At 38.0% G+C, this 23,570-nt stretch overlaps 1 protein-coding gene across 2 annotated transcripts in view; it reads left to right on the top strand.

Moving 5' to 3' along the window:
* ppp3ca (protein phosphatase 3, catalytic subunit, alpha isozyme) overlaps positions 1–23,570 on the top strand; it is a 55,130-nt gene that overhangs the window by 7,468 nt on the left and 24,092 nt on the right. For both annotated transcript variants that reach the window (XM_056262027.1, XM_056262026.1), the window contains exons 2-3: positions 14,090–14,290; positions 21,492–21,616. In XM_056262027.1, coding sequence (XP_056118002.1) covers positions 14,090–14,290; positions 21,492–21,616 — 326 coding nt within the window. The remainder of the gene's footprint in view (positions 1–14,089; positions 14,291–21,491; positions 21,617–23,570) is intronic.

The raw sequence follows: 23,570 nt of genomic DNA on the forward strand, positions 1-23,570 counted from the left end.
TGACAGGATTATGAGAGACGAGATGGATGTTGGGGATCTGCTTGCCTGATATGTACATGCAGGCTTTATATAGTGTGGGTGAATTATTTAAGCATTGGTTTGCAGTTCACATGGCTCTTACATAACACTTCCCTGAGGTCTACTGATGAGAGGAGGGAGATGAGGAAATGAAGAAGAAAAGATGAAAGAAAGGATGAACAATCTTAAGGCCTTTTTCACACCAATGTGAATATTCAGTAGAAGGACGGTGTTGAATAAAAACAGTAGGTTCCTATAGGCCTGTTCTCACTGGGTGCAAATATTCATCTGCCAATAAACCTAATGTTATTCACAGAGAGACATTTTATGTCTTTAACTGGTCATTAAGATATTAGTTAACACCAGCACTACATTGGCAAACAAATAAATATTTATAAATAAATTAGTGCTGTCAAATCGATTAATCGTGATTAATCGCATTTAATATAAAAGTTAATATAATAACACAAGACAGAGAGCGTCCAGGAAAAGCAAACACTGAACTCTGCAAGCCTGTAGTATTGAAATAATACTGCAGGCTTAACATTTCCCCCACAAACAGTTGTTAATGTAAAATGAATAATAAATACAATTAAGCCTCATGTTGAAATTATTATGCTGACTGTGTGCGTCATCTGTTGTACCATTCAGTGCCAATATTGCACCAGAGAGTATTTGTTTATCACTTAGTCCAACAAATATTTGTTGAGGTCTTGGTGTACCTTTCGACTGAAATAGGTATTTAGAGAATGGAAACAGAAAAAGGGAAGGGGGGGATGTGTGTGTGAGAAGACTGGAGAGGTGTAAGACAAAGACGTTTCCTTGGAGAAAGGTGGACAACAAAAGGGAATATGAAGAACGTGAAGAGAAAGGCTGAAGTAGATAGGCAGGGCATAGGAGAGAGGGGGAGAAAAATAAGACAAGAAGTAGAGACAGAAGGAGAGCCACGCATGAGAACGCTTGTAAATTGCACATATACATGACAGGTCTGTGGATGAAGGCTGGAGCTGTCTCACCGTCTGCTTGTTACAGCAGTCCTGCTTCAACACACACACACACACACACACACATCAAACATCACTCTTTCATTAAAGGTAGCCTACATTATGGCTGCATCCGAAAAAAGCATACTTCCCTACTATATAGTATGCGAAAAACAGTATGTGACAAAAGAAGTTTGTCCGAATTCACATTACTCATAAAATAGTAGGCAAAAAGAACCCCGACAACTTACTCTCGCAGCGAGATTCTGAAGTGTGCATACGATCGACACCTTACTATCCCATGAGGCCATGGGAGAGGATTTGTGAATGGCAGTTAAGCAGCAAAAACACGTTTTGGAAGATGGATTCATGATGTACTTGCTCATTGTATACATTTTGTAAATTTTGAACAAAAATAGGTTTCATAGTGTGCCTTTAAGTTATGATCTGGTCAGGGGCAAGTGAATATTTCTCAGGGTATGTTGGTTCACTTTTGAGAGTTAATTTTAAAAGTTATAGTCTGCTCTTTGTGGCGGTTATATCACGTCGACATTGTTTGAATCTGTCTTACGTCACATCATTTCCCCCCCTCTTCTTGTCATTTTTCAGCTGTCCTACAAAAAAAAGAAACAAACTACAAAACAGCAAAAAAGCTCTAATGATCCGAGCTGTATTTAGCGGTCGGTGCATATGGTCAACACATGTTGCCATATGGGAGATGCAGGTTTTATTCTAGCCTGCATGATTTCTCTCCATGATTTCCTGTCAAAAGTGTACAAATCCCAAAAGTAATTTTAAAAAACTTTCCAAATAGGGCTGCACGATATTGTAAACAAAAAAAAGGACATTGCGATATTTTGTTTTCTACAATATATATTACGATACAAAAAAAATACAGAAATGTTGACCTTGACCAGATGGATAGCTATATTTGGGGGTAATTAATTATTCTAGAATGATTGGGCTGAATGAGTTGTAAAACATTGAGTGTTCACAATTGGGTTTACTCTTTACAAGACCTAACTCAAAACTCTCAGTAACTAAAGTGAACAGAGTAAAGAAAAAAAAAATCTCTTTTCACTTGAATTTTCATAGGCCTCATTTCCTGTTTAAGGCCCATTCAATATGACTATAAAATATTATTTGTTTTATATTGTGATTAGTATTAATAAAATAATATTAAACAAAATAAGAAATAATTCTATTGCACTGTACAGTAAAAAAAATCAGACCAGGTCAAAATTGAATTGTTGAGAGAGAAAAAAAGATTTTTTTTATTATTAAATTCAAAAATAATGTAAAATACCAGTAAATAAAAATAAAATGTTTACAACATTATAAACACTATAAACATGTATTGTAGTTCCCCTTTAACAATTAATTTAAATAATATAATGCTATTCGAAACAGGAATCAAAAATATATATATAAAACATTCATTATAAATAACGTTCATTATAAATGCCAAGACTAAATACATTTATTTTTAAAGTGAAACTGAAACTGAGATGATAAAAAAAAACATGACTTATATTCTGGAAAATATGGTAATAAAAATAAATTTGTAAATTATTCATCGTACTCTGTTAAATTCCAATACTTGTATTTGCATGTTCATTTCTTCATTTTCAAACATTAAACCGCTTTTATTTTGGCGGATTGACAGCAAATTAATAGATGCGTGTTTCAGAGTGATGCACGTTGCTGTATTTAAATTATTTTTATTTATTACAGGATATATCAAAATAAAATAAAAAATTTAATATAGTACACTGTAAAATAAAAAATACTCTTAATTCATTTTCAAACATTAAACCGCAGAGCTTTTATTTTGGAGGTTTGCAAATAAATATATGCACCGCTGCGTGTTTCAGTGTGAAGTGTGGCGCTGTGTTCATTTTATTTTTATTTTATTTTTTTTATATTGTGCATCCCTACCTCTAACGTTCCTCCATCAGATTCAGCACCCCATCATTTACCTGCACACTGTCCCAAAGCACACCGCCATGCCCGCTCTGGCCCAGCCCCTGCCCCCCATTCTCATACCAGTCAGCCGGGCCAGGCAGCCACACTAACTCCATCTCTTTCATCTCTCCTTTCTCCAGCATATTGGCTTTTCATGCATGGGTTGTGCTCAGGCCTGCAAGCTGCCACAGCTCGTAAACACCACGTAAGGGCTCGGCACACTTCAGGTCTGTGCATCTTGCGAGGACCACTGACGCATTTCGACACAAACGAAATGTTTTGGGTCGAATCTCATAAAGCAAGTGCTCCCAATTCTGGTTGCCAGATCTATTTAGTTATGAGTATTATATTTTGTCATCCAAACAACAACCGTGGTCGGACACAACGGCATTGGGACCACAGGGCGTTAGTCTGAATCACTAGTCCGGAGTGATTCCTAGCTGAGCTGCTTCACGCCGCGCGCTTGATCCCGCTAGAGGTAATGTGGTAGACACTGTGGAGGCTGTTATGTAATCCAGTTTCTTCAGTTATTAATAATGTCCTGTCAACATGTCCACTTCTCTCTGTTCTTTTTAACAGGCTTCACAGCTCTCCGTCATCTCTGAAATACCTAAAATGGTACATTGATAAAAGATCCGCTGTGCGACGTTAACGATGACAGATACAGAAACATTGCGCTGATGACAGATAAATTGTTAGTCTGTCACACAGTACACAGTATATTAGGTCAAAAACATGGACAATGGGTGATGAAGTGAATAATCTCACTGAATATTGTCACAAGTTGTGAGAAGTGAATAATATCACTGAATAGTGTCACAAGTTATTGTAACCGAGTCATGAGCAGAATGAGTAATGAAAGCTTTCTGCTCACTAGCAGCGATTGTGGGTTTGGATGATTTGGCCAAGAATACAAAGGCTGAATGATGCCATCACGTTTATGCCATCAAGTTGACATGCAAATTAACCCTATTTATCTTTTAAAGGCATGTTATTGATCTTATTGTTAACAATTCTCACCCGTGCATTTGTTTCATTTCTTTTTACCTTCCCCGCCCTACATTTTTGTTCTTTTTTAATAGTCTGTTACACTCAATAAGCATTTAATTTCAAGGAACAATTTTACGATTGATATTTTTCAGTTTTTCACACACCCTCTTGTTGCAGTGCATTCTGGGATTGCGTTCTCTTTAAAGGATACATGTAATGGTACACCTGAAAATGTCTGTCATTAATTACTCACCCTCATGTCGTTCCAAACCCGTAAGACTTTCATTCGTCTTCGAAACACAAATGAAGTTATTTTTTAATGAAATCGGAGAGATTTCTGTCCCTCCATTGACAGCTATGCAACTACCACTTTGAACCTTAAAAAAGTTCATCAAAAGATCGTAAAACTAAGCCATATGAATTGAGCAGATTAGTCCACATTTTCTGAAGAGACTCAATCGCTTTATATGATGAACAGATTGAATTTAGGATTTTATTCACATATAAACATTGATCAGTGAACAGAAGCTCAACGAACCTGTTTGACACTTCATTGATTTTTGCGGAAGCTCAAACGCGCCTGGTAACACACGAGAATGAATGTTTATATGTGAAATTAAAATGAAATCTGTTCATCATATAAAGCGATCGTGTCTCTTCAGAAAATTTTGACTAAACCGCTTAATACATATGGATTAGTTTTACGATCTCTTTATTAACTTTTTGAAGCATCAAAATGGTAGTTGTGTATCTGTCAATGGAGGGACAGAAAGCTCTCAGATTTAATTAAAAAGATCTTCATCTGTGTTCTGAAGATGAATGAAAGTCTTACGGGTTTAAAACGACATGAGGGTGAGTAAATTATTCATTTTTGGGTGAACTAACCCTTTAATATATATGTGTCAGAATGCAGACCTATCACATTATTTGATATTTTAAACTGTTTAGTGCATTTTTAAATGCAATTTTAACTCGTGCATGTCCCCTTTCATTACAATGTCTTGTTTCTACTGGATTCGTGCAATATTAGTAATATTAAGCCTATGTGTTTTCTCTCTTAGAAAAGCACTGATGATAGTAGCTTGAGTTGACAGTTGCAGTTGCTTGAGTTGGGATGTAGATGTAAATTTATGTTCATTAACAAAAACAATAACTTATATAAATAACTGAAACAACCTCATAGGGTAAAATGTAAACATTCTGACTGTTTGAGTTAGGATTCTACTTTTATTCAAATTAACCACTGGTCATCCATTGTTTCATCCATTTAGATCATGGTAACCAATAACCACAGATAAAACACGCATATCCCACGGACCTCACTATCATGGTAAAATGCAACTGTATGGGTTCGATGGTGTTTGTTATGAAAAAATGTAACCTAAATACATGTTTTAGTATAAATACAAATGCACACATGCTATAGCTTAATAACAAAAAATACTGTCATTATATTCCATTACTCCTTTAATACATTAATAATCTAATAAAATTCAATATGAATATGCCACATGTCTGCCATAATACCATAGTGCAGTTCAGGGATGGACTGGCCATCTGGAGCACCGGGAGTTTTCCCAGTGGGCAGCTGTACAATGTGGGCCGGCCAGTGAAGCCCTGTTCACACCGCCAGTGACTTTGTTGCTGTATGTCACTAGTCTCTGTAGTGTGAAGACGCTTGTGGGCGTTCCTAGTTCCTAGATATAATTGTAATTTTTATAAATAAAAAAAATCATTCTAATTAGATAGTAGCAATCTGTTGATGGAGTGTGTTGTGATATAAACTACAGCAGTGCTCAGTGCATTAAATCATTAACCAGATTAACGATCGATCAATCAACAAATTAAACTCACTCGTGCTGCCAAAAATGACTAAAACATCATTAGTATTTGACAAATAATAACATTTCTTGTCCCAACATAATGAAGGGGAAACTGTAATATGAACTGCAGCAGTGCATCGTATATTTAACAACACAAACTATCAATGTATGAATCAAACTCACTAAGACTGCCGTCAGTTTCTTTTCCATGCATCATTTTATTATGTATGTTGTTGCATTCAAATCATATAAAACAGTGAAAACGCTCCAGATCTCTGTCCTGTGACTGCCTGCACTCAAGACGTGAGCTCCACTGACAGTCTTCACTCCTATTGGTTGAAATTCCCTGCTCATTTGCATACAGTTAAGGTTGAGAAATTTTTAACTTTATGCAAATGAAGAGCGATTTTCGCAAGCGACAACCAATAGGAGTGGAGCGCACGTGATCCTTCTCCTCAGCCCCTGAAGTACTGCTGGAACCGGACTTCATCCAGCCGCAGTTCCTGCACCAGCCGGTGGTACTCGCTGTGCTGTCTCCGAGCCCGAATGGTCTCGTGAACCCAGATAGACCGGCGTTTGCGCTTATGCCGTAGTAGATAAACGGCCGCAACGAGAAAAATCGACTTCTGTGTCTCGTTCATCTTCATGCTTCACTACAGACGTTTTTATGTACGGAGTATATTTATATTTAGTATTTTCCCTCCAGAAATTGTGTTTTTTAGAGGCAAGAAAGCTGATTCGCTGTCTTTTGGATGTCATACTAGTCAACCAGTAGTGGGAACGCCCACTAGCGACCTCATCGCCAGCGACTGGCGACTTGCAGCGACAAAGTCGCATGTAGTGTGAACAGGGCTTTAGTGTTGCTACAGTAAATCCATGATAAATGATGGTGATTTGTAGATTTTAAAAGCCTTCCGGATCTGGAACTGGATCATCATGGCACAATGTTTCTCTTGTTTGTCAGTGCTGTTGAGAACGTCAGCGCTGTTTCATCTGTTTTCATCTAGTTTAAATCACATTAGTGTTCTTCGCTAAATTTAAGCGCTTCTCACTGGATCTCACAGCGCCGTTTAGTGGCCGCGTGATCAAGACCGATCAGCAAGTAAACGCATCTGCTCTAGTAAGAAAAAAGTAAAAAGGATTTTTGTATGTCCATTTTATGAGGCTTGTTCTATCAGCATATGCAAAATCTTTTAAATGATTCTGGGTCAGTTACGCATATGTTGCATGCAGTTCCAATTCAGTGTGTATTCGATGTGTCATCTCCGTTAGCATTAGCACAATGTGTACAGTCTCGGCCTAAGGCTGAAGCTCTTCTGTTAACATGAGCACATCGACAGCCATAGACAGTGTCATACTGCCAGGTGTGCTTGTTGGTGAATCATGAATTGTCTAAGAGACACAACTGCTATGGCTGTGCATTTTCTGCCACACACAGGTATGGGTTATTCCCATATTATTGTCCAATACACAGGAGGGATGTTATGTGTTTACTCCATAGACTGTAAAAAAATACCCTTCAGGTTTCAGCTAAAGGTTTACTGTCAGTCACAGGCATCCAGAGCTTTCCCACTGGAGCAAATGAGGAGAGAGAGAGAGAGGAAGAGAGAACCTGGCTGTTCGGCATAATAGAGCCATAGATTTCACAATGTAAGACAGTCAGGAAGACAGGCAACTGTAACGGAGCTTGTTAAGATGAATGTAAGATGAGGCGAGACCACAATAGACTCATCCAAAGAGGAATGTATACAGTCACAGAGCCTGGTATACAGAAGATTTCACTTCTAATGAAAGTGAAGTTTGAATGACTTAAAGAGCTAGTCTAGGTTACTTCTACATGTGAGAAGAGACATGTTCCAAAACTTACTAAGCTACCTAGACAACAATTAAGACACCATTCTGCCTAATTTTGAACAAAAAACAGCATTGTATCAATCGTCCGCTTAGATGGAAATCCCACAATGCCTCAATAAAAGAAATCCTTCTAATATGGCAGATGACCGATATTGGATGTATTCGATGAGTTTTCGGGACTGAAGACCAGTTGGTTTGAGCAGTTTCTTTTAGCAGTATTTTCAGCTATTATATTTCATTTAATACTGAACAGTTCTATAGAGTTCAAAAGTGTCCGCCCACTGTTGCAGCAACCTTGTTTTTGGAAGTATTTTTCTCATTCAGTTTTACCATAGGGATAAAAAAAAAAAAAAAAAAAAAAGTATTTGTTAAAGAGTTATAACCCATGAACCAAACCAGCCAGCTACGAGGTGAATCATAACATTATAAACTTTGGTTTGAAGCATAAAATTATTTAAAAGTCAGACAAAAAGACAAAGATACAAGACTGTGTACTTAAAGGAACAGAGCTTATACCTGTGTGTGGGGTAAAATGCCCAACTTGCCACCTCATACGTGTATAAGATTTTTAAATGAAATAAACCACTTACTTTCACACAAAATCTGTTGCACCATCAATGTTCAATACAAACATATTTTTTTTCTGCAATCATACACCATGGGAGTTGTGAAAATAATTTATTTAACATATTTATTTTTAGCATCTGAATATATCAATGATACTAAAACACTGAATTATGCATTTTAGCATAATTAGCTCAAGCTATATGTAATTCATTTTGTACATTGTCTTCTAGAATCTAGATGACTGTGCTATGCTCTGTATTTACATATAAATAAAAACAAGGTACACCCAAAGTTCTGTCATGAAACTCTAGATGGCGCAGGCTAATAGGTCCTTAACTCAATCTGCTTGCAATCACATCATTATCTCTAGGGCACAGCTGATTGGTTCCTGATGTGTCAGTAGCCAGTGAGCTCACTGCTCAAACTTCAAAAAGTTGGTCAGCATTTTCTGTAGCAGTTGCAGCATGCTTTCAGAAACCCTCCACCTTCCCCAGCTCCACCTGTATAGATCTGCTACGGGTAATTCATGTATGTCTTCAGCACGTACATAAATTCAGCACGTCTCTCTTTCTCACAGCAGTGTGTTGTAACTCATGTATGTATTGGTAGTAGTAAGTCCCGTACTTGCTCTGTAGCAGCAACAAAAATAACAGCAGCAGTGTAGCAGATCTATTCCGCCAAGACCAAAAATATCAACAACATCATATCCATTACCATGCCAATCACTCCGAGAGTTGTCATGACAGAAATATGTGTAAATTATACACCCCTGAGGTGTATAAGAGTATCATGCACCAGCTTGACGTGATAATCCAAACAGTGAGGCATGACACAGAAGAACGATGAACATTACATTAATGTAAGACAATGAACACATTATAACTGAGGGTATAAATACACAAGATGACAAGGGGCTAAATGAAGGACAGGTGATTAGCTATAATGGTAACAAAGAAGGGTTGCTATGGAAACTAACAAGATGGCAATAGAAAAAAGGAATGAACTAAACCACAGGAAGAGAACACAGGCACAGCAAGACAACAGAATATCAAAATAAGAGTCCATGAAACAGAGACACAGGGAATCGTGACAAAGAGCAGGATGCCTTTTTTTTTGTTCTTTCTTTTTTTGCCATAGAGCACAGTGATTTATTGTTTATTAGCTCCAGAATGGAATACTTTGGTGTGTTTATGGTGTGCATAGAGAAGAAAAGAGCTCCTGCAGACCTGCACATTGGAGATTTAGTCCCAAATCACAGTGTATACTGTCTGAACCGGCCACACTTCAGTAGTCACCGGCTGTTGCTCGGCAACATGCACCACAGTCCAACATCTTGTGAAGTGAAGAGCTACGCTGCTGTTTTCCATCTCACCCTTGAACCACTCTCTTTCTCTCTCTATTCATTTTGCTCTCCATTCCTCCCTACGGAGACTGCTGTTCATTAGGCATTTCACACATTCTCCTGTTTCTCTCTTGTCTATTCTTCCTATTAAGTTTCTTCTCACTCCGATAGGCTACACGTTGTGCTCTGGACCATCTCATTATTGTTCATATTTACACAAACTGCCTGTCTACCTTGTCATCTTTCTGTCTTTCAGGATGCTGTGAGAGTGCATCTCAGCCCTCTAGAGTATTGGGAGAAGGCGAAGATGGGGACAAATAGGGACATTATGTTCTTGTGGAAGAGGCATTATGTTCAGATGATGCTTCTGCGTTGTGTGTCTTTCTCTCTCGCTCTGTCTTTCTCTCACTCACTCCGTCTGACTGTGCCGTGACGTCTTTTGGTGGACTCTCACACTGAGTCAGAAAGGAGCCAAACGATTTGTTAAAATGCTGTCACTTCACACAAATTTGCTTCTTCAAACTGAGAAAAAAAACCTTAAATATTTCACTCTCCATTGTGTCTCCTAGACAAGTGCTTTCTAATTTGTGTTTTGTCTTATGAAACCCCCAAAACTCATCAAAAAGGCTAAAGACCCACTAAATCAATAACAAACCAAAAAAAATGTTATAGCTCATGATAAACTGGATAGCATTAACATTAATGAAGTAAAGAGTTTCAGAAATGAGTATCTGTCCATGCTATTCTGTATGCGGACGATTAATCATTAAAAGATCGCAATCTCGATTCAAACACCCACACAATCTCTTTCCTAAACAGAACCTGGATAAAAGTTTATAGTTTGGATATAAACACTGATGTCTACAGAAGCAATTAAAATACAGTAAATCACCTTTAGAGAGTAATATGGCGCTTTTTAAAAAAACGATTGCCTCGATTACATTATTACGCCACCAGGTAACGACAAGTAACTGTTAAAAATGTATTTGTTATTAAATCATTCATGCAAGAGATTTGTTCAAAAAACGCTGATTCGTCCAGTAATGAAACAAGTAAAGTATTTATTCTCATTGTCATTGAAGTCATTGAATCATTCATTCATTCAAATTTTAAATGGACTGCAGCAAGCAGGATTTCATGAAATGGTGGTGGCTTAACTCATGAATATCAATTACCTTATGTAGAAATAATTGAACATAATCATTCACTTTTCTGGCAATGTTAATGTGAGTTATTGATCTGGAGATCAAGTATTTGTTCATGTCCAAGTCAAAACTGAAATGTAAACCGAAACATTACTATTGCAAATGTTTGAAAATAATTGAAACAATTTCAATCCTTGTAAGTTGCGTTGAGAAACTTTGTACATTTGAGTTGAGTTGAGTTGTACGTCAGTGCATTTAAAATGAATATCCATATATTTGTTGTCAATGGAGTGGATAGCAGCGAGGCGCAGAATATCTGTGTGAACATTGCCGCTGGTGCTTTCCATGAGTGATAGCTACCCCAAAATGTGTTTATGCTTTACATGCTAAAGGCTATCTTGCTAGCAGAACGTATTAATGGAGTTCCTTAATGTCTTGTACAGATATCTTGCATTATAGCTGACATATGAAACATTAAGTTGTGTTCACATTCATCATTGTTCTGCAAGTTTTCACAAGCAAAATCCAGTAACCACCAAAATCCATGCAATTGGGAATTTTGTGTGACGGTAAAATATTTCCCCATGCAGATTTGGCTGCTGGTTCTAGTTGGTCACCCAGATTTGTCATGTTGACCAATAGAAAGCTGATTGGTTTGACTTCTTTGTGTGAGCCGTGGCGTGCTTATTACATCGCTATACTATTAATAGACAATGAACCTTTCTTCTCCTCGAAAATGTAGGCTATTTAAATTTGACCACGTCTTAAGATTTGTTAACAAACAGAGGACCAAGGAAACCAAACATGTGCAGAAGTAACACAAGTGCACCCACACACTCACTTTTTCAAATGAGCTGTTTCCTTACCGCTGTTTAAATCCTATGCTAGGCCTAGTCTCATTATCCCAGCAGCAGAAACATGAGATTTCTCTTTTTTCCCCCTCAAGTCAAACATGAATTATTTAGCTTTGTGTTGATCACGTTGAGTCTCTGCCCTGAGCTTCCCTCCCCAGTTCCCCTACTGTATCTCTCTCTCTCTGAGCTGTGTATGATGTTGCTAGCCTCTACTCAGCAATACAAGATGCATGTTTTGCTTACAGAATTGCCCATATCTCAGAAGTCTTACTGAGAGACTATGTCATCTTGTATCTGAACAATGTTTAGCATTTCTTCTCAATGGCACTGTAACTACACTCCATAATTATTTCTGTACAGTGCGGGCGAATCTTCGCTAGCGTGCACGTAAATAATTCACCATGCCAATGTTTTGTTGAAGCCAAGTCCCACATTATCAGTGTACACATTATAGTGACTCATAACGGAAAGAAACGGCATTTGCCCCAATTTTTGGTGCAGATATTGTTTTCTCTGTCTAATTTCTGAATTGAATTTTCACGCAGCTGAGGATCGGTACGTCGTTCGCTGCACCTTTATCAATTATTCACATCCAGCTCTTTGGAAGCTTTAATAAGCAGCTTGTCAGTCAACTAACTCATAGCAGTTCCGGCTTTGTTTTTGTGATATGAGGCTTTGCTTTGCTGTAAGTGAGCTGAGCTCAATGAACAAATGATGATGGTAGGCAGCCACGGTTAAAGAAAAACAGTTTTGTGAGGAGTTTAGTTGACAGAGAGCAAAAGTGAGGTCTAGTTATTTGATATAAAACTAATAACTATACATTTGAAATAACTAGTTATTTGATATGTTATAGTTGGGTTTTTTTAGTGGTGGTGCTTTATTTAGCATGTTAACTTCACTCTATCCAGCTGTTGGTGAACATCCTCTAAGAAACGCGTCTTATTGGGATCAAATAGCCTTTTAGGCAAGCCACTAAGTAGTTGCCTTTGGGAAATATGTACATTATTGTTCAAAATACGGTCAGTAAGATTTTTTTTGATGAAATGAATACTTTTATTCAGCAAGGATGCATTAAATTGATCAAAAGTGACAGTAAAGAATTTTATAGTTACAAAAGATTTCTATTTCAGATAAATGCTGTTCTTTTGAACTTTCTGTTCGTCAAAGAATCCTGAAAAAGTGTCACAGTTTCCATGAAGCAGCACAACTGTTTTCAACATTGATAGATAATAAATGTTTCTTCAGCAGCAAATCAGCATATTAGAATGATTTCTGCATAATCATGTGACACTGAAGACCAGGTTTATGGTTATTATAGTTAACTAAAACTAAAACCATGAACATTTTCGTTACTTGAAATAACAAAATGTAATATAATTTGAAATTATATATCATTTTAAAATATTTTTCAAGGCTAGTTTCCAAAAAAAATCTCATTTTGATTTAGTTTAACTCGATGTACTAAAATAACAAAATCTTTAAAAATAATTATGAAAACTATATAGACATATAAAGCAAACTAATAAAAGTGACAAAAACACAGGACAAAATGACTAAAACTTTAACTAAAATTAAAAGAAATATGGAACATATAAAAATAAAAATGAATTAAAAATATTAATTAAAAAAACTATATTTGCATCTCCATGATAATATTTTAACACTGCTGAAGAAGACTGGAGTAAAGGCTGCTGAAAATTCAGCTTTATCATCACAGGAATAAATTACATTTGAAAATGTATTATAATATTTTTTATATTTCACAATAGTGCTGTTTTTTTTTTATATATATTTATATTTTTTATACTGACTATATATAATGAATGCCTTGGTGAGCATAATAAACTTCTTTAAAAAAAATACCAACCCCAAACTTTTTAAAGTCCCCCTGTGGTGAAAATAGAATAGTTTTTAATGTTGTTATTTATATGTCTATGTGGTGTTTTTAATATGCTTTACAAATTCACAAGTCAACACAATTGCTAAGTATTTTTTCCCATAAAACTGCAGTGAATCAAAAATGTGGTTTGAAATCGCTGTTGTTTCTGACGTCACAAACTACCTTGTAACCAATCACGTCAACGTGTGATTGAGTGGGGGCGGAGCTAATTTGCATATTAATAGAACCGTGTAGTGTATAGCCTACTAAATGAGGCAAGGGTGTAGAGTTACACTCAAGCTATTTTAAGGCATGAAGATTTTTTTTCAAGGAAAAAAACTTTGAAATATGTCATTTTGGTGATCAAAGATGAGTTTTAAGGGATACAAATATTGACTACAGGGGGACTTTAAGTGTAGTTTAGTTTTGCATACCACTGATGTTTTTGGGCAGCCATTTTGATTTAACAAACAAATCCTTAAACCTGTATTCAATAAACAGCTGGTATGGTCTCAGAAAGTATTTAAATTATAACAAGATGTAGTTAGTTAGTTACAAAATATATCCCCAGTGAAAAGTTATGCTTTTGTGCAACATAACTGAGTCATTATTAAAGGTGACTGTAACATTCAAGTTCTGATGTATTCTTTCTGTTTGTGCTCCCCTCAGCCGTCCCCTTCCCCCTGAGTCACCGCCTCACCACGAAGGAGGTGTTTGACTGTGAGGGGAAACCAAGGGTGGATCTACTGAAAGCCCACCTCACTAAAGAAGGCAGGGTGGAAGAGAACGTGGCCCTCCGAATCATAAACGAAGGGGCCTCCATCTTACGCCAAGAAAAGACCATGCTGGACATAGAGGCACCTGTCACAGGTACTTCCTGCTTCTTTTGGTCTATTGTGGCAGATTCACCTCATGTACAATTTAAAGGGTAATGTTTGCTACAAAGTGCTATGGTTTCATTTGACGTGTCTTTAAGGGACTATGTGTGCAGTGTTTTGCAGCAGGGTGGATATATTTTCAGACATTAGTCGATAAAGAGCGTCTGTGCATTAGCATCTGTGTGTACATAATGCAGTTTGTTATCTGACGCCGTCTGCATGTGTTAACTGTATATCAGTGACAACCTGCCTTGATACCGTCAGCAAACAGGACTAAAGAGTTTGAGAGAGAATGCACAATCCTGACCTCAAATACAAAAATAAACTCCAAAGCACCTGACTGGAAGTTCAAAGAATGAACAAGAGCGGAGAAAAAAAAAACCCAAATGGCGGCAAAGCGAACAAGCGCTTAAGGTGTTTCCGTATGAAGTTTACCTGTGAAGGGAGCTGTCACTATAAAGTTTGATCACTTTATATGCTCGTGAATGTGTGTATGTGTGCGTTTCTCAGGTATTTTAATTCCCTCCTTACCTGTCATCGCATCAACTATGAGGTGAGAATAGAGGGAAAATAGTTTTAATTTGAAACTAGGGTAATGTACGTACGTACCACATAAAGCTTGTCTGTATCTATTCAATGCCTCGTCTGAGCTGTGCGTCTCTTAATGTGAAGCGCTTTTCCGCTTTTCCCAGTGTCTGTGGATAATCAATAGAGTTGAGTACTTGATACCCGCGTCCATCTGCAGGAGTGTGTCAGCACACCAGCTGGCCGTGATTTCCGCTGTCTCATCCGCGTATGAGCCGCTTACTCCTGAAAGAAATAGGTCCTTGTGTAACTGCACCAAATAAATAAATAAATAAAAATACGCAGAGATAATGGACATAGCTTGATTAATTTTTCTTTGTAATGTGATTCTGCTTACCCAAATCTCCTTCACACTGGTGAAATTGCAGTATTTTTTAATGCTGTTTTAGTGCCTTTTTTGTTTATTTATTTTTTTATATCTGCTAGGAGCGACGTTGCAATTTACACAGGACAAAAGACAAAGAAGCAATATTTTAAAGTTACTAATGTTTTGTTTCAAAGAATATATGGGGAATTAAATGTATTATTTTCTTATCCTGTTGGCATATATTTATTCTCTTGTTTTAAGCTTAAATCTCACTTAATTTTGTCAGATTTATTCCTAATGTTTGCAAATGGGGTAATAAAGAAATTAATTTATATATATATATATATTATTATAATTTATATATTTTAATTAAAACAATAAATGTATTTTTTTAAGATTTTGGAAAACAAGACAAAAAAATACTGATTAAAAAACTATTGTTTTGCAGTGTGGGAGGGCTGTAATATTCAGACAACTTGTGTTAAAATCCCTGCAACAAAGGCTGTTTTTTGGCAGCTGAAAAAGTCACACGGTCACAAGCTTCGGTGCATCAGGAGTCGCTCACTGATGTGTTTAAAGGCACAAAGCATTTGAGTTCACTCCGGTTCAGTCGCAGTCTCACAGGAAGAGTTCAATTCCACGGTGCACTTAGATTTGTCTGGTACAGTGCAGCTGTTAAAATCCATCAGTTGATCAGAGCGACCTACAGAGCGAGTGAGAGAGTTAAAGAGAGAGAGAGAGTGGTTCTCTGCTGCAGAACACACCTACACCTCTGAGTCATCTGCATCTAACAGCTCAATATTCTCTTTCTTTCTCTAAATCTCTTCCCATCATCCAGTTCTGCTTGCACCCTGTGTGCCTGCAGTGGGTGATGTGAGAATAAGCACCCCCCCCCACACACACACACACACACACTCACACACAGCACTGCACAGTCACTGCCACACATAAAGAGAGATACTTACAATTATCACCATTTAGAGTTTTCTGTGTGTGTGTGTGTGTGTGTGTGTGTGCGTGCATGCTTGATTGTGTGATGTCTGTCCCTGAGCTCAGAATATTTGCCCAGATCAGCCAAAATTAGGCCAAGTGAAGTTTATGCCTGCCGATTGTCTATTATTAATATCAAAGGGATATGAAATATGCAGGAGGCACAGTGTACGCGAGAAACCGTCATTGTCAGTAGATCCGCTTCCTTTGTGATGCAACATAATGGCAAACAAAGACATATCTGCTGCCGTTTGTCACTACCTTCACCCAGCTGTATGGCCATCACCTCATGCTATTGTTAATCAAGACTGCTTACACAATCACACAGATGCACACACACACACACACACGCACAGAGTACTGGTTCAGGCCCATTCGTTTATGTTGAGAATGATTTGTGCTGCGTGCTGCTCGCTCATTAAGTCCAGCTTACATAATGGAGAGCAGAGGATGAGGAGGAGAAGAGAGGATATGAATAGGAGAGAGAGGAGAGGAGATATGCAGAGAGGAGGAAAGAGAAGAGGAGATGAACATATGGTAGAATAAGAGGAGCAGGTGAGAGGGTAGATGAGAGAAGAGACGAACAGACGAGAGGAGAGGTGGGGAGGAAATGAACTGAAAGGAGATGGTATAAAGAAAGGAGAGGAACAGATTGGAGAAAAAGAGTAGCAGATGAGAAGAACAGGGAGGAAAGGATGGAGATGAACATGGTATGATGGAAGGAAGAGGAGATGGGCAGATGACTGAAGAGGAGCGAGGGAAGGAGGAGAAGAGCAGATGAGAGGCGATAATGAGTGGAGAAGGGAATTAACATATGGGAGGACAAGTAGATGAAAGAAGAGATAAAAATGAGAAAGGAGGAGAGGGAAGTATAAGAGGTGAAGATGAGAGTGAATAGGAAAAGATGGGAGAATAAGATTACAGAGGAAAGGAAAGAAGCAGATAAGATAATCGGGGAAAAGAGATAGGAAGGGAGATGAAGAAATGACAGAAGGAGAACAAATAGAGGAAATGGTCAGATGAGAGGATATGAGAGAGGAGAAAATAGGAGTGGATGAAAGGAGAAAGATGAGAGGAGTCGAACAAATGAAAGGAGATGAACATATGAGACACAAGGAGCAGATAAGAGGAGGAAAAAAGAGAGGAACTGAGAGGAGAGAGAGAGGAACAAAGGAAAGGAGATGAATAGAGGTACGTGGAGAAGTGGTGAAAGAAAGGGGGGTGAATAGATGTGATCCTGTTCATCTCCAGGAGAGGAGGGGTTACAAAATAAAAAGAAAGGAGAGAAAGGAGGAGATGAACACATGAGATGATGATTCGAGATGGGAGATGGAATGGAAGTGAGATAAGCAGATTACAGTAGAGGAGGAGAAGAGGAGAAAAAAAGAGATTCTGAATGAGAGGAGAGATGAGAAAAGAAGAAGGGAAATGAACAGATGGTGAGAAAGGAGAGAGGAAAGATGAGAGCAGTCGAACAAATTAAGGGAGGAAAGGAGATGAACAGATGAGACACAAGGAGCAGATGAGAGGAGAAAAGAGGAGATGGACAGTGAGAGGAGAGGAAGAAGAACAGAGGAGAGGAGGTGAATAGAGGACAGAAGAGGAGCAGATGAAAGAAGATTAGAGAAAAGAAGAAAGAAAATGAACATGAATGAAAGCATGAGAGGAGAAAAGAGGAGATGAACAGATATCAGGAGTAAAGGAGGAGCACAGAGAGAAAGATCATGACAGAGTCACTGTGACACTCATGGGATTCCATCTACATTCTCCTCCTCGTGTGCTCGGGTGGCATGTGACCCACACGGGAATGTGAACAAGCATGTTAATTCCACATTTAATACCTGTTTCTCCCGGAGCACAGTTAAAATCAGCTCCGTGAACCAGCCCATTCGTTTAAACAGAAGCACTTAACACCGGGACCCGGGATCATTTCCATGCACAATTCATATACCTCTTCATGCATAATGTAATGTCTCAATATGCAGGATCCGCTCATTTGTATACAGTAAACGCCACTTACTAACACAGCCCGGGCGCATCTGATTTGGCTATGCATTATGCAGCTCTGATGCTGCAACGTGACTGGGCATATCTGCATTTCCCACCCCGCCCCCCCATTTGGATTATATAACCCTAGTATCCATATCTACAAAGACTTAAACAACAGGAATTTCAGACAGCGGCAGAGCTCTGCCACACGAGCAGGTTTGAAGTCGCCAAGAGAAAACCAGGCGCCCAGGGTGGGGAGAGAGCCCACCTGGGGATACATGGTGAACCCTAAACTCCTCTGAGACCCGTCTAACACACGCATAACAAAAGCAGTGTGGATGAAATGAATGTGTTTTTAATGACTCGATTTGTAACATCTTTTCTAGATCTCGAGCCTCATTTGAGGTGAAATCAGATGGTGTCCCACAATGCATCTGTGTTTTTAATCGATGGCTTGGGTGCAGTAGAGGAGGCAGGGTGAGAGAAGGGAAATAAGCACAGCGTGAGAAGGCTGGAGCGGGAACAGCTGAATACAAGGGGGCGGAAGAATCTCTTTACCAGTTGGTGGAGGAGCGAGCGAGCACAGATAAGCGAGAGAGTTCAACTTGTCACCTCCCTGTCATTCAGTCCTGCTCCGGGAGAGAGAAAAAAAGTGAGAGAAACAGCGCTAACTGCAGCCCCTGTAACCCCGGCCCTCGAGAAAATGGTCCCTTTAGCCGTTCTCCACATCATTTCCTCTAGAGGCTTTCGTTTTTCCTGACTACTCTGCGGTGCGTGATTACTTCTAGGGCTTTTGCTCTATAGTGTGTGTTAATGGTTCATGTTAATGGCCCATTTTGGATGTATGTCAGACTCGGTGGACTGCTTGCGGCTGCTGTGTGATTTAGGACAGATAAGTCCGCTAATTCATTTGACATGAGGAATCTTAATTTAAGCTGCTTCCCCCGAGACATTTAAGGCTAAATAAGTGGTTTGGTTGGAGAATGGATCTATTGATTTGGGCATTGATCTGGAAGTAAAGGAGCTGTTTGGGTAGAGCCTGACAGAATGCTTGTGATTTAGCATTTTAAGAAAAGGAGATAGTCTATATTTATTAAGCTTGAAACATGAATGCTTGTGTGTTCAGAAAGGAAACATTAGTGAGAGTAGATGAAGGCCTGCAGAGTTGATTAAAATACCCATGAAATCAAAATTAAAGTTTATCTGTGAGCTTTGTGTATGCTAGTGTACTCCTAAATGATGAACATTTAAAGGGATAGTTCACCCAAAAATGAAAATGTTGTCATACTCACCCTCAAGTTGTTCCAAACCTGTATGAATGTTGAACACAAAAGAAGATATTTTAAAGAATGTTGATGGTAGCTTGACTTCCATAGTAGGAAAAAAAAGAATACTACGGAAGTAAATGGCTAACGTCAACTGTCTGGTTACGGACATTCTTCAAAATATCTTCTTTTGTGTTCAACATTCATACAGGTTTGGAACAACTTGAGGGTGAGTAAGTGATGATGGGTGAACTATCCCTTTAAAGTCACCTCAAAATCAAATTTGATCATTCTTCTTTTATCTATTGGAATATTGCAATGTTTATTTTAAATGATTTATCCTTCACATCATTATTTGTTAAAAATTCAAGTGTCGTGCCGTTTTAAACAAAATCATTAACTTTTCTGTTGCTTCCAACAACATTTCACTCACACGAGATCGCTGCAATTAGCAGACGACAACAATCCAACCGATTCTCTTTCGAGAAGTAATTTCATTCAGATGTAAGACAAGTTAGAAAACAAAAGGCGATTGCAATTTCTGTTTCATGCTGACAGTATCTCTGTTCTAGGAAAGCAAGTTGAATATGAACGTGTCTAGAACCAGCCTGTTGTACAGGGCTCCCTGAAGACTGATTAGTCAACTAGTCGTTCAGGCAACCCACTGACTGGTCGATTTTGAACATATGTAGTTTTGCACATCCCTGTTGTATGTATTGCCTTCCTGTTCCAATAGGACATACTCTATTGTTCAAAAGTTTGGTGTCAATCTGTTTTTTTTTTGTTTTTTATAAAATGATTACATTTATTCAGCTGTGATGTATTAAATTGATTAAAATTGACAGTAAAGAAAAAAAGATTTATTTCAAATAAATGCTGCTCTTTTGAACTTTCTATTCATCAAAGAATCTTGTAAAAAATGTATCAAAAATATTTATGTTTTTTTCAGCATTGATAATAATAAGAAATGTTTCTTGAGCAGCAAATCAGCATATTAGAATGATTTCTGAAGGATCATGTCACATGGCATTTAAATGTAATGAGTAATGATGCTGAACATTCAACTTTGCATCACAGAAATGAATTATATAGGCTACATTCAAATTGAAAACAGTAGAATATTTGAAAATCTTACAATATTACCATGTTACTGTATTTTTGATCAAATAAATGCAGTCTGATGAGCATAAGAGACATAAGAGACCCCAAGCTTTTGAACAGATTTGTACATTAACAAGGAAAGAAAACTGCTTGTCAAGCGATTTCATGATGTATATTAAGTGGGAGAAACAGGAAGTGACATGCTCCACAGTTTCTCACAGGTCTCGAGCATGGTGACGCACTTACACTAGGTCATATCACACAATCTGGACTTTTGCTGTAAACCCAGATTCCTCAAGCGCTGGAGTTTGACTGAAATTCTCACAAACCTAGAGTCAAAACACAGACACACTTGGTTATAATTCCACAGACCTCTCTCTTCGCATGACAGCGATGTGGGCTTCGTATCTAGCTATTGATATGTGACGAAGAAGCTAAAAGGGTTTTAAACGTGTGTGTCCGTGGCCACACCCACACACACTACAGGCTGAGAGGCCTCTGGGGCAAACGCTTGGGCAGCATCTCCATGCCAACGCAAACTCCTCATTTATTTCATTCTTTATTCTCATCAAATTCATGTCTCCATGGAAACAGGAGTTTGCGTTTCTCTCTCTCTCCCTCTCTCACACTCAGAGAGAGAGAATTATGTTGCACAGGAGCAACAAAGATCTTCAGGCCAGCTACAGTATGTATAGGCTCTTAGGTGGTTCACGGCCCTCCTGTCAATTCGATCAGTTCATTATGACTCGAGCAATCTACATGCTGACATTAAGGGATTACATGGTTACAGTATGATTTTAGTAGCTATGGGACATGTATAAATCCCCCATGGATTAACATTTGAATATCCTGTATATTGAACAAACAAACAGTTGTGTCTGTTTGCATCCAGCTCAGCTAGTCAATATTTTCTCCTCTCTTTCTCTTTCTCTGCCACCTTCTTTTCCTTTATGCAGTGTGCGGTGACATTCATGGGCAGTTTTTCGACCTGATGAAGCTGTTTGAGGTGGGCGGCTCTCCAGCCACGACACGATACCTATTCCTGGGCGACTATGTGGACCGGGGTTACTTCAGTATCGAGGTGAGAAGAGTATGCATCCATCTATTTAGGGCTGGGTGATAAACGATATCATATCGAGATCGCGATAGATACAATTTATGTCGAGAACGATGATAAGCTCTTGACATTATCACCCAATATGAGTATGAATTACCCCACCAGTAATTACTCCTCAGCAGAAATAAACGCTACAACAGGCAGTCAGTCTGCAGGGAGCCAGTGAGGGAAACGAAAGCGAAATTGTGTTAACCTCCAAAGCTGAGGAAATTGTTGAAAAAAGGGTAACGCAACATCAATTATATGGACGGAGGCGGTTTGGGTTTCTCTTTTTCTCTTTTAAAAAAGTTGCCAGCCACCCCCAGCGGTTTTTAACTTTTTCTCAAAAAATTTCACGGCCCCCAGAATATTTTATTGTATGAATGTCTGAATGCTTTTAAACATACAACTGTTTTATTCTAGCTTCATGCATTCTTTTTTTTATCAACAGTTGAATGTTGGTAACTTTCATTAAAAAAAGCAACATTTTGAGGAAAAAGCTGAGAAAATAGCGCTTTTGTCAAAGACTACATCCTGATGGGCTTCAGAACGATGATCAAAGCATAGATGGAGTAGATCGAGTCCATCAACACCCCTAATGCTTGCACAGTCCTCGTCCTGGATTGACATTTCATTCAGTAACATTAGGCAGTTTTGATTTATATGCTGTTTAATGTTGATGATCGCGTGATTTTACAAGTCAAGTCACATTTATTTATATAGCTTTACAGAGATAACAGGAAAATAATGCTGCAAAGTTTGTTTCCAGAAGAAAATAGCGTCACATTCCAGCTTAAGTAAGTTTGATCAGGAGATTCAGTACTCAGCGCCCCCCTACCGTATCACAGTGAAAACAGGAAAGCGTTTTCTCACAAATGACAGAAATTTCTGTCAATGGGGGGAAAGAGTTAAAAGCGACAAAGCTACGGGCTAAGTGATATACTAAGGTCAGTGGAACAAAAAGTTGAACATCTTTTAACTTGAGCGGTGCCTTTTTAGAAGGTTGTGCCATGCATGAGACGCCACAAAAGACGTGAGTGCAACGGTCAAACACATCTGTCTAGTGCAGGTTTACATAGAAAAAACAATAATATTGTGATCATATTTTTGCTATATCGTCCAGCCCTACATCTATTCATAGTTTTACCATGGATTTTTAATCACTTTAATTGAAAGAATTGGTTCATTTTGATTCATTTGAATGAAAAGGTTTATTTGTCTAGATTGAATTTGCATTGCAGTACTGATTTTTAAGAAAAATCGGCAGCATTTTATTAAACTTGGTGAAATTGTGTTAATGCTTTCAGCTAGTGCAGTTACTCTTTTTATTTAAATAGTCAACATATTTAATAAACTAATTCTACGAAAACTGGCAGAGGTTAAATGTTGTAATAAATATTAATATATAAACATTTCTAAATATAAATAAAATAAATATTTAAATGTGTAAACTTGATGACACGTTCCATGTAGTCTTTCAATTAATAAACATTATAACTAATTTAATCAATGAATAAATGCTCATTAAAACAGCATTATAATTATAAAATCATTAAAAAGCTTTTGTTTTCGATGGATTATAGCATGCCAAATTGCAAGACACCACTGTAACTGCTTCCACCATGTGACAAAAAGTGAAAGAAGTAGAAAGTGAAAATTGAAAAAAGTATTAATAATAAGAAATAAAATATGACAATTTTAAAAAATTCCCCCTAAAAATGTACATTTTCCATTTTCAAGGCAGTCGGTAGGTTTTGGAACTCACATGAAAGTATAACCCACAGTTTCTTTTGACCAAGCAGACATGGTTATTGGCTGATAGTTATCCCAGTTATCCTGTAAGTCTAGAGTGTTCCTTTGATAACGGCCAATTCTGTCACACACGTCAGGGAATCTTCCTCCAGCTTCAAACAGAGAAGAGGAATCAGTCATCCGTGAG

This window comes from Rhinichthys klamathensis, unplaced genomic scaffold (assembly GCF_029890125.1).
Source record: "Rhinichthys klamathensis goyatoka isolate OS25496 unplaced genomic scaffold, OSU_Roscu_1.1 h1tg000191l_1, whole genome shotgun sequence".
Lineage (NCBI taxonomy): Eukaryota > Metazoa > Chordata > Actinopteri > Cypriniformes > Leuciscidae > Rhinichthys > Rhinichthys klamathensis.